Source organism: Podarcis bocagei (assembly GCF_964188305.1).
Source record: "Podarcis bocagei genome assembly, chromosome: 7".
Taxonomy (NCBI): domain Eukaryota; kingdom Metazoa; phylum Chordata; class Lepidosauria; order Squamata; family Lacertidae; genus Podarcis; species Podarcis bocagei.
The window spans coordinates 8,085,236-8,101,051 of NC_138132.1; the positions used below are offsets into that span (position 1 = coordinate 8,085,236).

The 15,816-nt window shown below is 52.5% G+C and overlaps 1 protein-coding gene across 1 annotated transcript; it reads left to right on the forward strand.

The window, feature by feature from the left end:
- Positions 1–3,935: 3,935 nt before the first annotated feature.
- Positions 3,936–15,537, forward strand: SIX5 (SIX homeobox 5). The gene is made up of 3 exons (XM_081200217.1): positions 3,936–4,789; positions 11,319–12,607; positions 13,830–15,537. The coding sequence occupies exons 1-3, from the start codon at positions 3,951–3,953 to the stop codon at positions 14,450–14,452; spliced, it is 2,751 nt and encodes a 916-aa protein (XP_081056343.1). The 5' UTR covers positions 3,936–3,950; the 3' UTR covers positions 14,453–15,537.
- Positions 15,538–15,816: the final 279 nt, after the last annotated feature.

Genomic DNA, 15,816 nt, shown 5'->3' on the forward strand with positions numbered 1-15,816 from the left:
CCTGAGGGTTATCTAGCTCAACCCCCTGCCACGCAGGAATAGGCAGCTGCCCCATACGGGGATTGAACCTGCAACCTTGGCATGACCAGCACCACTCTCTCACCAATTGAGCTATCCACTTGGAAACAAGCAATCTCTTTCCCAGTGGTTCCAAAAGTGGGGAGGACCACTCAAGTGAGCATACCATATATATATGTATGTATGTGTATATATATATATATATATATATGCTTTCGTAGATTTTCACGGGTACAGGAATGTAGGTTTTGGTGTCTTCGGGTGTCTTCCCGTGTAAGAGTGTATATATATGGTTTTCCACAATTATAACAAATATCACATAACAGAATAACAAACGGAAAAAAGAAACATCAAAGAAGAAAACAATAAACAATAAAACAAACTTAATTCTTTAAATATCCAAACTTATGTACATATTAGTTGACCTTCCTCTAGTCTCTCCCTTCTGAGTTTCCTTGTATCTGGATGTAACAGCTTTCCAATATCATTATTAGACAAAAATATTTCCAATTATAATCTAATTTATTCACTTTTCTTACTGTTCTAAATCCCATTTATTTTATTAAATCTTAATTTAATCCTAGGCCTATTTGGTCCTTTCAAGTAGTTTCTAATTTTTTATATTGCAATATTTATTCAAATAGTCCTTGAATTTCTTCCAGCCTTTTTGATATTCCTGTTCTTTCTGGTCGCGGATTCTTCCAGTCAGGTCAGCTAGTCCGAAAAGGCCATCATCTTCATCTGCCAATCTTCCACTGTTGGTATTTCTTATGTTTACCAATTCTTAGCTAGTAAGTTTCGAGCTGCCGTAGTGGCATACAAAAATAATTTAACATCTTTCTTGGGCAATTCCAAACCTCAGGTGAGCATGCGTCAGGGGACTGCTGAAAATGGAAATGACTTTCAGACTTTGAAAAGCTGGTATAGTGGTGCCTCGCAAGACGAAAATAATCCGTTCCATGAGTCTCTTCGTCTAGCGGTTTTTTCGTCTTGCGAAGCCACCCTCTTAGCGGCTTAGCGCTATTAGCGGTTTAGCGGCTATTAAAGGCTTAGCGGCTAAAAGGCTATTAGCGGCTTAGAAAAAGGGGGGGGGAGCGAAAAAAATCGCAAGACTCGCAAGACGTTTTCGTCTTGCGAAGCAAGCCCATAGGGAAATTCGTCTTGCGAAGCGCATCGAAAAATGGAAAACCCTTTCGTCTAGCGGGTTTTTCGTCTTGCGAGGCATTCGTCTTGCGGGGCACCACTGTATCTTCTTGGTTGCTGGCCTCCACCAAAGTGACGTCCCCAGGACTCTAGTCTGGGCAGCGTGCATGGAGGTTCCGGGCAGCCCAAGCTCAAGTCCATTAGTTTTGCTGAATTAAACAAGGGGTCAGCAAACTTTTTCATCAGGGGGCAGGTCCACTGTCCCTCAGACCTTGTGGGGGGCCGGACTATATTTAGAAAAATATATAAATACAGTGGTACCATCAGGTTAAGAAGTTAATCGTTCTGGAGGTCGGTTCTTAACCTGAAACTGTTCTTAACCTGAGGTACCACTTTAGCTAATGGGGCCTCACGGTGCCGCTGCACCGCCGCCGCACGATTTCTGTTCTCATCCTGAAGCAAAGTTCTTAACCCGAGGTACTATTTCTGGGTTAGCGGAGTCTGTAACCTGAAGCGTCTGTAACCCGAGATATCACTGTACCCTGCAAGCCAGTCCTGCAGCTGCCTCCGGACCTGGAGCAGGAATGTACTCTGCACGCGCTCAGGAGCGCGTCTTGGCGCCGCCCACTCACCGGCGTTGTTGACAGGCAGCAGCCACTCCATCGGCCCATCCCTGCAGAGCTCCCAGGCAACGTGCACCATGCACTGTGGCCCGTCATCAGGTGCCAAGGTCAGCGGGTAGGCAGTGCAGGCAGAGCACCGCGTAAGCGGTGCGCACCTGGCACTCCAGCTGCTGCAGCGCAGCCGCGCATAGCTGTCAACTTTTTCCTTTTCTTGCGAGGAATCCTATTCAGAATAAGGGAATTTCCCTTTTAAAAAGGGAAACATTGACAGCCATGCCACCGAGCGCGCCACCAGCAGCAGCGCTTCGTCGGGCATCAGGCGCGGGGCCAGCAGGCCCACCAAGCTCTGGCTGAAGCCCCACTGGAGCTTCCTGCAGCCAATCTGACTCCGCGCCAGCGTCGCCGCCCGCCCAGAAGCCATGCCAGCATCGTGGAAGTCAGTCCCCGCACAGCGAGGCGTCCACAGCATGCAGGGAATGACCGAGCAGGCGGCAGGGTCTGTGGGCCGGATCTATGAGCCTGGGGGGGCCGCATCTGGCCCCCGGACCGTGGTTTGCCAACCCCTGAATTAAACTGAGTACAGTGGTACCTCAGGTTAAGTACTTAATTCGTTCCGGAGGTCCGTACTTAACCTGAAACTGTTCTTAACCTGAAGCACCACTTTAGCTAATGGGGCCTCCTGCTGCTGCCGCCGGAGCACGATTTCTATTCTCATCCTGAAACAAAGTTCTTAACCTGAAGCACTATTTCTGGGTTCGCTGAGTCTGTAACCTGAAGCGTCTGTAACCTGAAGCGTCTGTAACCTGAGGTACCACTGTAGTTTTACATGGATTTTGAATGAATGTGCGACTAATCGCTGTTTTGAATTTTACAGTGGTACCTCGCAAGACGGATGCCTTGCAAGACGAAAAACGCGCAAGACGAAAGAGTTTTCCGTTTTTTGAGTCGTTCCGCAAGACGAATTTCCCTATGGGCTTGCTTCGCAAGACGAAATGTCTTGCGAGTTCTTGCGAGTTTGTTTCCTTTTTCTTAAAGCCGCTAATAGCCGTGCTTCGCAAGATGAAAAAACCGCAAGACGAAGAGACTTGCGGAACGGATTAATTTCGTCTTGCGAGGCACCACTGTATTGTGTTGCAACTGTCCCTGATGCTTTACAGTGGTACCTCGGGTTACAGACGCTTCAGGTTACAGACGCTTCAGGTTACAGACGCTTCAGGTTATAGACTCCACTAACCCAAAAATAGTACCTCGGGTTAAGAACTTTGCTTCAGGATGAGAACAGAAATCGTGCAGAAGTGGGAGGCCCCATTAGCTAAAGTGGTGCTTCAGGTTAAGCACAGTTTCAGGTTAAGAACGGACCTCTGGAACGAATTAAGTTCTTAACCCGAGGTACCACTGTATAGTTGAAATTCCTGAACTGTGTGGTGTTAGACTAGATGACCGTTAGGGTTCCCCCCCCCCAAATGCAGAATTCTATTAATATCTTCCTTAGCGAGCCGCGTTAACCCCTGTAATGCTTTCTATAGAGTAAGCATAGGGGACACTGGGGGGTGTGCTTGTGGAACCAAGGGGGCCGTGGGCCAAAAGAGTTCGGGATCTACTGCTTTAAACAGAAATAAGAGCCAGTGGCTTCTTCCTTTTTTAAAGTATCGTTTCAGCGGGGACAGCAGTCCGGATTTCCAAAAAGCGGCGCTTTTTTGCGTCTGAGCAAAGAAGAGAAAGAGGAAAAAAAAGAGAGAGATTGATTTGTGGCTGCGCAAAGGGAGGAGGAGTCCAGGAGTAAAAGTAGGAAGGACGAAGGGAGGGAGGGGAAAGGAAAGTTAATAGAGGGAAAGGCGGGTGGGAGAGAGAGAAAGAAAGAAAGAGGGAAGGAAGGGGGGAAGAGAAGTGGAAAGGAGGGAGACCGAGGCGGGGGAGAAGCGTCTGGAGAGTTGCTCCGAAGTTTGGGGGGCCGCGGGGGGTGGGCGCGCGTCCCAGGAGCCGGAGGCCAGCCCGGGCTGGGAGCCGCGCCGCGGCCCGGGGGCGGGAGGCGGACCGCGGCTCCTAGGATGTGGAAAGGGGACGGCGGCGCAGGGGGAGGAGACCCGCACGGCTAGGGCAGCGCGCAGGGGGAGGGGAGCGGGCCGGAGGCGGGCGAGGGGGGCCGCGATCCCGCGCGCCGCGAACATGGCCTCCTTCCCCGCGGGCCCCGCCGAGCCCCCCGCCGCCGGAGGAGAGCAGAGGCAGGAGGAGGAGGACGAAGGCGCTGCCGAGGAGGCGCGCCAACTTCTGCCAACTTCGGCGCCCGCCCCGTCGCCGCAGGCTCCTCCCGGCCCAGAGCCAGAGGACGGCGGCGGAGCAGGATCGGGTTTGGCGACGGCTGCTGCGTCCTCTCCAAGCGCGGGGCTCGCCTCCGCCGCGCCCGATCCTCCGCGCTCGCCGCGCTTCTCGGCGGAGCAGGTCTCGTGCGTGTGCGAGGCGCTGCTGCAGGCGGGCGACCCCGGCCGGCTGGGCCGCTTCCTGGGCTCGCTGCCTCCCGACGCCGAGGCGCCGTGCCTGGAGGCGCAGGCGGGCGAGAGCCTGGCCAAGGCGCGCGCGCTGCTGGCCTTCCAGCGCGGCGACTTCGCCGAGCTCTACCGCCTGGTGCAGAGCCGGCCCTTCGGCGCGCCGCACCACCCGTTCCTGCAGGACCTGTACCTGCGCGCCCGCTACCGGGAGGCCGAAGCTGCCCGGGGCCGGGCTCTGGGCGCCGTCGACAAGTACCGGCTGCGCAAGAAGTTCCCGCTGCCAAGCACCATCTGGGACGGCGAGGAGACGGTGTACTGCTTCAAGCGGCGCTCGCGGGCAGCCCTGCGCGACTCGTACGGGCGCAGCCGCTACCCGAGCCCCGAGCAGAAGCGGCGCCTGGCCCAGGACACCGGCCTGTCGCTCACGCAGGTCAGCAACTGGTTCAAGAACCGACGGCAGCGCGACCGCAGCGGAGGAGGAGGAGCCGGGGGAGGAGGCGCCGGCACGCCCAGCAAGAGGTGAGCGGCCCCGGGGCATGGGCAGAGCGCAGCGCCACACTCTCTCGGGGCGCAATCGCGCGCGCACTGCTGCGCAGGAAAGAGAAGTGGAACCTGCATGGACAAGAGCAGCCTACCGGTTGCGGGGAGGGAGCGGGGTGACTGCTGCCTCCCTGGCCTGATTCTTAGCCTTGCCAGATACAATACAATACGGTAATCTTTATTGTCGTTGTCCCATACAGAACAACGAAATTGAAAAAATCAACATCAGACATGCAAAAACCAACAAGCCTGCTATCCTTGCTATCCCAGCCTGGTTGACCCCCTAAAAACTCTGATACCCCATAATTAAATACAATATACTCCCATAGAGACTACCTTACACTGTGTTTAAAACCAAAATCGCATTTGGATAGAAACTTTCTCAGGCGGCTAGTCCTAGTCTTTATAACCCGGTGCTGTGGGTTAAACCACAGAGCCTAGGACTTGCCGATCAGAAGGTTGGCGGTTCGAATCCCCGCGACGGGATGAGCTCCCGTTGCTCGGTCCCTGCTCCTGCCAACCTAGCAGTTCGAAAGCACGCCAGTGCAAGTTGATAAATAGCTACCGCTCTGGTGGGAAGGTAAACGGCATTTCCGTGCGCTGCTCTGGTTCGCCAGAAGCGGCTTAGTCATGCTGGCCACATGACCTGGAAGCTGTACGCCAGCTCCCTCGGCCAGTAAAACGAGATGAGTGCCGCAACCCCAGAGTCGGTCACGACTGGTCAGGGGTCCCTTTACCTTTACCTTCTTCCAGAAGGCAGAAGCTGAAAGAGATCATTTCCGGGGTGCATACTATCCTGCACTATCTCTGCAGCTTTCTTATAACACCTGAAAGCATAGATTTGATCCAAGGTGGGAAGAGTGCACCCAATTATTCTCTCTGCACTGTTGGGAAGCAGGATGCAGCCCAACTAGGACTGCAGCAGACCCCAAGTAAGTCCCATTAAAGTTGGAGCTTACTCTTGAAGAAATGGGTTTAGGATTGGGCCTGGATGTGGGTCAGAACCAGCTGGGCTTTTCTAATATTCTTAAAGACCTCGTACTGATAATTAGGGGGCAGACCCCCAACTCTCCTTAAAGGGATCTTGAAGTTCTGAAGGGGACTTTGGGGTCTTCACGGAAAACCCAGCATCATCTAGACACTTGACTCCAACCCACCATAGAATACCTGTTTCCTCTGGATGGGCTTTTGGGAGACATTGATGCCACCTATTCTTAGTTCAAGGTCCTCCCAAGTTTCAGAAAAAGTCTAGGGTGATGGAGAAATTCCTGAATCACATGTGCTTCTCAGTTTATAGTAAGCACTCCCAGGAAGAGAGAATGAGCCTGCTGGGAGACCCCTCTCGAAGTTTTATAGGTCTCTAATGGACCCTTTACAAAGTTCCTGTCCTTCTAGGGCAGGGGTAGCCAGGCTGGTGCCTTCCATATGCTTTGGGATTCTGGCTTCAATTCGTCTCAGCAAGCATGATGGGTATTGTCATAGGGCCTTCCAGAAACTACAATACCCATCATGCCTGACCATTGGCAGATTGGAAGACACCCGATTTCTGCCGCACGCATTGCAAACTCCGTTCCCACTGCCTGGAAAAAAGGTTGTCGAAAGTAACTTCCAGCAAAAGGAACAACCATTTTTACAGAGGCTGGGAAATAAATGTGGCATATTGTAAGGAATTACTAAACTCCGGGTGCTAAGAAAGAGGGGTAACATCAGTTACATCTTCTCCAGTTCTAGCCAAACCAAGAAGAGCAAGGTGTGGCCAAGGCTTTGCAAAACCCACAAGCTACCCTAAATTTCAACTCTTGTCTTCTGTGTGAGAGTGCTGAGACAGGCTGCCTCAGACACAGGAACAGCCTTGTATTTGCACAATCCACAAAGTGGGCTACGGAAGGCTTAATCCTGCCTGGTGCCCCCTAAAAGGTAAAGGGACCCCTGACCGTTAGGTCCAGTCGTGGCCGACTCGGGTTGCGGCGCTCATCTCGCTTTATTGACCGAGGGAGCCGGCGTACAGCTTCCGGGTCATGTGGCCAGCATGACTAAGCCGCTTCTGGCGAACCAGAGCAGCGCACGGAAACGCCGTTTACCTTCCCGCCGGAGTGGTACCTATTTATCTACTTGCACTTTGATGTCCTTTCGAACTGCTAGGTTGGCAGGAGCAGGAACTGAGCAACGGGAGCTCACCCCGTCGCAGGGCTTTGAACCGCCAACCTTCTGATTGGCAAGCCCTAGGGAAGTTTTTAATGACTGATATTTTAATGTATTTTTAGGTGAAACCCAGCTAGGTGGACGGGGTATAAATAAATAAAGAAAGAAAAATAATTCCCTGTAAAAAGCATTATTCAGAATAGCGATTCGCATGACCCAGAAAATGGAAGATAATAATGCAATAAAATTCCAAACAGTCATTAAACGTCCAGTTCAAATTGCTTAGTTTACTTAATTCAACAAGATTTGCTGATACCAGCTTTTCAAAGTCTGATAGCCATTTACACCTCCAGTGCCCCCCTGCCACCCCCTGGCCTTTTACTGCCCCCTGGGTAATCCCCCTCCCCGTTTTGGGAACCTCTGGGTAACACCACTGCCTTACTTTCAAATAAATATGTGTTGGATGGGGCTGTAAGGAAGGAATGAGGAGGTGGGAGACCTGAACCCTGCAGACAGAGCTTTTCCCCTCCCTGGTTTCTCTCCCCCCCCCCACCACCACATTTTGGGTGCTTCCAGAGCAGGGTGCACCCAGGAGAGTGAAGAGGGCTTTTCTCTTCTAGCTGTTCGTGGGCACGGAGGATTTTGTGTGTGTCTGCCTTTGCCTTCCCCTCTGCAAACAAAAGGGAGAAACCACTTGAGTTTGAGAAAGTTCTAGTTCATTCTTCTATTGCAGACTGTTCAGGGGGTGGGGAACAGCCAAGCTGGCTACTCCAGATGTTCCTGCAGCTGGCGCTCTCTCTCCTCTCCCCCCCCCCCTCTTTCTCTCCTGGGAGAAAAACTTTGCCTCCAGTTAGCTGCACTTTGCAGCAACGTGGAAGGCGCCAAGCTCATCCCCTTTGTTGTGAAATGTGAATCCCTTGGCTTTGAATTTCCTTGGGCTGAGGGTGGAAATTACCTTGCCCAAGGAGCCCAGACTCCTGCCTTCACTCTCCAACTAAAGATCTATTTCTCAGTCCTTTCTACCTCTGAAACATATACTGTACACTGAATACCACCGGCTCTCCAGGGACTTTCCCATTCCCTGCTACCTGGTCTTTTTAACTGGATTTGAACCTGCAACCTTCTGCTTGCAAGGCGGGTGCTCTAAGCATTGAGCTACAACCCTTCCCCACAGTAAATCAGGGGTTTGGGCTTGTTACGCTGCAGTTGGGGGCTCCCACGATCCATTCAAAGAAAATAATTCAAAGAGGCTTCCCCCCCTGGCCAGGGTTAGAAACTCAGATATATAAGCTAGGCACCAAATTGCTCTTTAAACCAGTTTTCAAAACGGAACGCCTAGCTGCCATTTTGGGGCAAAGCGTCTCCAAAGTTTTCTTTTTCAAATGATGGACTGGCTGTGATTGATTCTCAGTTAAACATTTTGCTAGAGAAGAATGGCAAGGTCAAGTTGATGGATTATGCCGAAATGGCTAAAATGACCGGAAGAATCCGAAATCAGGAAGACCAAAATTTTAATAAGGAATGGGGGAAATTTATAACTTATCTTAAAGACCACTGTAAACAGTTAAAATCATTAGTAGGATTGGAATAGCACTTATAGTTAAATAGGGAATTTTGGATACAATGGAGAGAGAAAAGATTTGGATTATTCTAAAAAGATGGAGGAAATGATTAACAATAGGACCCACAAAGGGGAGGAGGGAAGTCCAAGAGATGATGATGATGATGATGATAATAATAATAATAATAATAATAATAATAATAATAATAATAATAATAATAATTTATTATTTATACCCCGCCCATCTGGCTGAGTTTCCCCAGCCACTCTGGGCGGCTCCCAATCAGTGTTAAAAACAATACAGCATTTTCCTCATAATCTTGTTTTTATGTTGTATGTTGTATGTTCAACATGTGACTGCATTTTGCTAGTTCAGATGACCGCCTTGAGCTAGGTTGAGAACTTGGAAAACTTAAACAAGAAAAGTCACTTGATCCAGAAATAGTCCACATATATATTGGCCTATTCCAACCTCTTTTTCTTAATGATGACACGGACCATTCAAAACGCAGGAATATTCTGCACAACCATGAGCAGGGCCATGGGGTAGGGTATGTTAAGACAGGTGACGACAATTAACTAGAAGGTTGTTCTCTCCTCCTGTTCAAGCTGCACAGAGAACGCATTTTGGTTCCTGAAATTCATTCTGATTGTGTAGATAAAAATATAACTGATAGAATTATACAGGTTGTGTTGCTAGTGTGCGAAAACAGTCCAGATCCAATGATCCTTAGGCATGCACCTCCACATGGCGGAGGCGCCAGGTGCCATCCTGGTGCCCAGGTATCTTCACTTGGTCACTAGCAACCAGTAAGGTAAAGGGATCCCTGACCATTAGGTCCAGTCGTGACCGACTCTGGGGTTGCGGCACTCATCTCGCATTATTGGCCAAGGGAGCCTGCGTATAGCTTCCGGGTCATGTGGCCAGCATGACTAAGCCGCTTCTGGCGAACCAGAGCAGCACACGGAAATGCCGTTTACCTTCCCGCCAGAGCGGTACCTGTTTATCTGCTTGCACTTTGACGTGCTTTCGAACTGCTAGGTTGGCAGGAGCAGGGACCGAGCAACAGGAGCTCATCCCGTCGCGGGGATTCAAACCGCCAACCTTCTGATCGGCAAGCCCTAGGCTCTGTGGTTTAACCCACAGCACCCCCCGCATCCCAATAGCGACCAATAGCCAGGTGCAAAATGCACCCAGCACCTGACTAATTTTGAACACTGCCCCAGACAATACCAGCATTTTTGTGCAGGGAATCTGCACCACTGGAGGTTTTCAGAGATTCAGGGCAGATACAAGGAAGTATTTCATGCAATGCATAAATAACTTGCGGGATTCCCTGCCACAGGCTATAATGATGGCTGCTCCCTGTAGGTTTCGGAGTACAATTCAAAGTGTTGGTGCTGGCCTTTAAAGCCCTAAATGGCTTTGACCGTGTATACCTGAAGGAGCATCTCCACCCCCATCATTCAGCCTGGACCCTGAGGTCCAGCGCCGAGGCCCTTCTGGTGGTTCCCTCACTGAGAGAAGTGAAATTACAGGGAATCAGGCAGAGGGCCTTCTCGGTGGTGGCGCCCGCCCTGTGGAACGCCATACCATCAGATGTCAAGGAGATAAAGAACCATACAACTTTTAGAAGACATCTGAAGGCAGCTCTGTAAAAGAGAAAGTTTTTATTGTCTGGTGTTTTGTTGTGTTTTTTTTTATATTCTGTTTGAACAGAGTGGCTGGGGCAGCCTTGTCAGATGGGCAGGGCATAAGTAATAAACAGTTGTTGTTGTTGTTGTGGATTAGACCAGTTCATAGAGGAGAAACTCAGTGGCCTATCTAGTCCATCATCCTGTTGTAACGGTGGCTGATCAGGTGACCATGCGCAGAATTTGAACGCAAGAGCACTTCTCCCCCCCATCCCTGAGATTCCCAACAGCTGTTATTCAGAGACAGTTCACTGTGGCAGCCACGGCCAGGGCCTACGTACCTACGGGACCGCCTCTCCTGGTGTGCCCCACGGAGGACCTTAAGGTCCACAAATGAAAACATTTTGGAGGTCCTAAGTCGTAAGGTGCTTAGATTGGTCTCAACTAGGGCCAGGGCCTTTTCAGTACTGGCCCCGACTTGGTGGAACGCTCTGTCACAAGAGACTAGGGCCCTGCGGGACTTGACATCTTTCCGCAAGGCCTGCAAAACGGAGCTGTTCCGCCTGGCCTTTGGTTTGGACTCAGTCTGACCCTTATGTTTCCCTCCCCTTATGGTTTTGACTTTTAAAATGAGGCTGCATTTAAAATTGCATTTTAACCTGTATTTAAAATTGGTTCCCCCCCCCCCATTATGTTTTTACTGTCATTTTACTGGTGTTAACCGCCCTGAGCCCAGCTCTGGCTGGGCAGGGCGGGGTATAAATAAAATTTATTATTATTATTATTATTACAGTGGTGCCTCGCAAGACGAAAAGAATCCGTTCTGTGATTCTCTTCGTCTAGCGGTTTTTTCGTCTTGCGAAGCAAGCCCATTGAAGGATTAGCGGATTAGCGCTATTAGCGGCTTTTAGCAGCTTATCTGCTGATCGGATCAGCTGATAAGCGGCTTAGCGGCTTAGAAAAAGGGGGGGGGGAACCAACAGGAGCTCACAAGACATTGTCGTCTTGCGAAGCAAGCCCATAGGAAATTCGTTTTGCGAAGCACCTCCAAAACGGAAAACTCTTTCGTCTAGCGAGTTTTCCGTCTTGCGAGGCATTCGTCTTGCGGGGCACCACTGTATTATTATTATTACTACTACTACTACATCCTCAACCTCTTCTCCTTTACAGCGAGTCTGACGGGAACCCCAGTACGGAGGACGAGTCCAGCCACGGCACCGAAGAAACCGAAACGTCCATGGGGATTTCTGCAACCCCCGAAGGGATGCCTACCCCCAACAGCCTGTTCCTGCCAGCCGCTTGCTCCAGCGCCTCTTCCATCCTCCTCAACGGCAACTTTATCACCGCTAGCTCCCCGACCATGCTGCTGAACGGCGGCTCCGTCATCCAGACTCCCAGCGGAGGCGTCATCCTGAACGGCTTGGCTCTTGGCGACAACCAGACCATCACCCTCAGCCCCGTGGCAGCGCCCAGCCCGCCCATCCTCCTCAACGGATCCAGCCCCCTGCTGGGCGGCAAGCCCCCAGGCCCACCCAGCAGCCAGGAGGCCAACAAGCCTCTCCAGGAGCCCCTTGCCCCGGCCACCGTCATTCTCAGCCCGGCTGCCGCGCTTCAGGGGGAAGTGAAGTCGGAAGCGGCAGAGGCCCTGGCGTTTGGCGTCGAGGTCAAGCTGGAAGAGGGGCAGGGGTCCGCCCCACCCCTGTTGCCTGTCCGCGACGCTGCCACGCTCCTCTCCAACCACAAGGGGCCCCTGCTGGCGGCTGTTGCCATGCCGCAAGTGGTCCCATCAAACGAAGAAGCCCCCGCGGCTGCGCAGCAGCTGCCCCCAGCACCTCAGCCATCAGCCACATCTAGTCCTCAGATGGTTCCTCTAGCCAAGTTGGCCCCTGGTGCCCAAGCCCTGCCAGCTCCCCAGGTGACCGCAGCCATGGTCGGTGGGCAGATGGCCCAGTCTTCCCAGACTACCACAGCCACGCCGCTGCTTTCCATGCCAGGCCCCTCACCACCCCAGGCCGCTGTTCTCCACGTCCCTGCCCCATCCCTGGTCCCCATCGCCCAAGTCTCGCCCCCTTCACAGGTGGTGCCGCTCTCCCAGCCTGTCTCTGGGACCCAGGTGCTCTCCCCGTCCCAAATGGTGCCTGTGTCCCCGACGCAGATCTACGCCGTCCCGCAGGGGGCATCTGCCCCCCAGCTCGTCTCGCTCCCCCAAGTGGCCCAGGGCTCCCAGATTATCTCTCTGCCCCAAGTTGTGCCAACCTCCCAGGTGGTCACCCTGCAGCAGGGCATGGGCAGCCCCATCCAAATCCTGACCACTGGCGGCACCCCCATCAAAGTGGGGGCCATGGCAGGGGCGCCGCAGGTGGCAGTGTCGGCGGGAGGAAGCCTTGGCCAGAGCAACGTGCACCTCATCAACGCCAACGTGGGCATGACCACGCTGCAGATCCCGGGCACCGCGCCAGGTATGTGCTTTGGGCAGAGGGTGGCCAGGGAGGTTTCAAGAGGGAGGAAGAGAAGTACGTAGGCTTAAATGTGGTTTAAATGCATGTGGTTTAAATGCATGTACGTGGTTTAAATGCATGTTCTTTCTTTGATGCATAGGTAATAAAGGAGGACTATGTTATGTAAAAGTTATGTAGTTTCTCATGTTGTTTTCTTTCATGTACCCTTTCTGATAACTTTTCCATCAAAATTAATTCCCAGACATAAGCATACCAAACTTCATATAGGTTCACATTTAATGTCCTCCAGTGTCTAGCAACAGCAAGACGTGCTGCAGTTATAAGATGCACAATTAAGTCTCTGTCTCTAAGATTTTGTGCTTCATCTGCAAATATAGAAAGCAATGCTATTTGGGGATCTAAATTGATCGATTGAGATGTAATTTGTTCCATTTCCTGAAATATTTTTAGCCAGAAGTTTTTAATCAATGGGCATTTCCACCACATGTGTATAAATGTTCCTTCATTCCCACAATTTCTCCAACGTTGCGAAGCAATATTTTTGTCTAGTTAATTATTATGTATTTGTTTCTATCCCACTTTTCCTCCAAGGAGATCAAGGTGGTGCACATGGTTTTCCTTGTTTTATCCTCACAACAACCCTCTGGGGTAGGGTAGGCTAAGAGACGGTGACTGGCCCAGGGTCACCCAATGAGCTTCATATCAGCGTTGGGATTTGAACCCTGGTCTCTGTCAGGCCCTAGTCCAGCCACTCCACCTCATTGGCTCTCTTGGAGAGTAGGGACCGCCTTGGAGATGTTTGCTGATTTGGGTGGGCGGGGGGGAGAGGAAATGGGGGCTCTGTGTCCCTTCCTTTGCTTAAGGAGCGTCTCCACCCCCATCGTTCAGCCCGGACACTGAGATCCAGCACTGAGGTCCTTCTGGCGGTTCCCTCACTGCGAGAAGTGAGGTTACAGGGAACCAGACAGAGGGACTTCTCGGTGGTGGCACCCGCCCTGTGGAACGCCCTCCCTTCAGATGTGAAGGAAATAAGCAGCTATCTTCTTTTTAAAAGACATTTGAAGGCAGCCCTGTTTAGGGAAGTTTTTAATATTTAATGCTGTATTGTTTTTAACACTTGATTGGAAGCCGCCCAGAGTGGCTGGGGAAACTCAGCCAGATGGGCGGGGTATAAATAATAAATTATTATTATTAAGATTTCCCCGTTTCCTCTCCAACTTAGGCAACATCCTCCTGACCAACCCGGCAACGGGGAGCAGCACCATTGTCACCGGAATGGCTTTGCAGCAGGGGAAGCTGATCCTGACGGCCACCTTCCCGGCCGGCATGCTGATGACGCCCATCCTCTCAGCCCAGGCCGCCCCGACTCTGGCCCTGCCCATCAAGCAGGAAGTGGCGACCGTGATGGCGCCGGCTACTCTGGGGAGCGGCGAAGGCGGCAGCGTGTTGCTCTCGGGGGGTGCTTCCGTGCTCCCTCCTGGAGTCTCCCCGCTCTCGGTGCCCGACAGCACCGGGCCAGCCGACTTGGCTTTCGGCACGGACTCCGGCCAAGCCGGCCTCCTTTCAAACTTCTCCCAGCCAGACGGCCTGGCCATGTCTCAACAGCAGGTGGTTTGGCCCAGCCCGGTGGGCATGGACCTCCAAGGGACCGGTGCCGAGGGGCTGTTTGAGATGGACAAGAACTCTATGGAGGTGCAGGGCGGCCTTCTGCGTCTCCCAGAGGGAGAGGGCCTCTTGCTGGACGCTTCTGGGGGAGACCCGATGGGCCCCGAGGCTCTGGACTCGGACGAGAAGGTGCTAACCCAGCTGCAGTCTGTGCCGGTGGAGGAGCCTCTGGACTTGTAAGCACCCGTGAGGAGTGTCGTAGAGTCCTCGCCTGCCCGCCGAACGATATTTTAAACCTGCTATCCTTGGTTCCCACCTGGTCCAGACAGGATGCTACAAGTGCCTTGAAAAGGGAAACCTGGGTGAGCCCCTGCAGTCTGTGCTGCTGCTGCACATCTTTTTTTTTTTTTTGCAAACACTACAGAAGGAAAAAACACAGCACTGGGACACCGCTGACCCCTTTATCCGGTGTGTACAACTGCCTGTTCAGCTGCTCCAGTGCCACCTTGTGGCTGCCAGTCAAACAGCAAGCACTATCTTCCCCTTGGAGGTGTTGCCCATTCACCATGTTTCTTTCCTCCCTCCCCAGCCCTCCTAAAACTCAGGCACAGAGTTGAGGGCGTTTTCTACCTTCCTGGCCTTTCTGCCTTTTTGAAGAAACCTACCTGACATCTACCAAGTTGCTTGGAAAGCTAGAGATTTTCGTTGATACTGGGGCAGGGAGCACATCATATAGACCAGGTATCCCCAAACTTGGCCCTCCAGCTGTTTTGGGACTACAATTCCCATCGTCGCTGACCACTGGTCCTGTTAGCTAGGGATGATGGGAGTTGTAGTCCCAAAACAGCTGGAGGGTCGAGTTTGGGGGTGCCTGATATAGACTGCCCTTTGTCCACCTGGCATCCCTGAGAGGGGGCTGATGGGAGTTGTAGTCCAAAACAGGTCAGCTGACTTACACCACAAGTAGAGCCTTCCTCTCCCCTCATCTATGGTGCTAGGGAACGGGTCCAGCTGCTAGTCTGAGCCCAAGTCCCATTTCGGAGGGGCAGGAAGGACACCCAAGGTCCCAGTGCTTGTCTCCTGTTCCAGTTAGGCATCTACTCTTTCCCAGGGTAGGGTTGGGGTGGCGAGGCTATTGTCATTTGAGCTTGGCTTCTCGCTGGCTTTTAGTCTTTCAGTGCTGTCCTAGAGAGGTGAACTGTCCTGTTCCAAAGTCAAACGCTTTGGCGGTAGAAAACAATGCAGACATTGTTCCAGTCCTCCAGGGCAGAGAGAAGCCTGGCTAGAATGTCTCTCCTGGACCCATCTTTTATCTATGGCAGTGTTTCCCAACCACTGTTCCGCGGCACACTAGTGTGCCGCGAGATGTTGCCTGGTGTGCCGCGAGATGTTGCCTGGAGGGAGGCGGGCGAGTCGGGCGGCGAGAGGCGGCGGCGGCAAGGAGAGGCCGCCCAGCGCGGGGCTCTCGCCATCTGGCTGCCTGGCTGCCTGCGAGCTCGGCGGGCAGCGCCTCCGTCCGCAGCGCCCGCCTCGCGGCTCTCATTCCCTGCCAAAGCTCACCCAGCCAAGCCGCGCTCTCCTTCCTGCCTCGCTTTGCTGCCTCC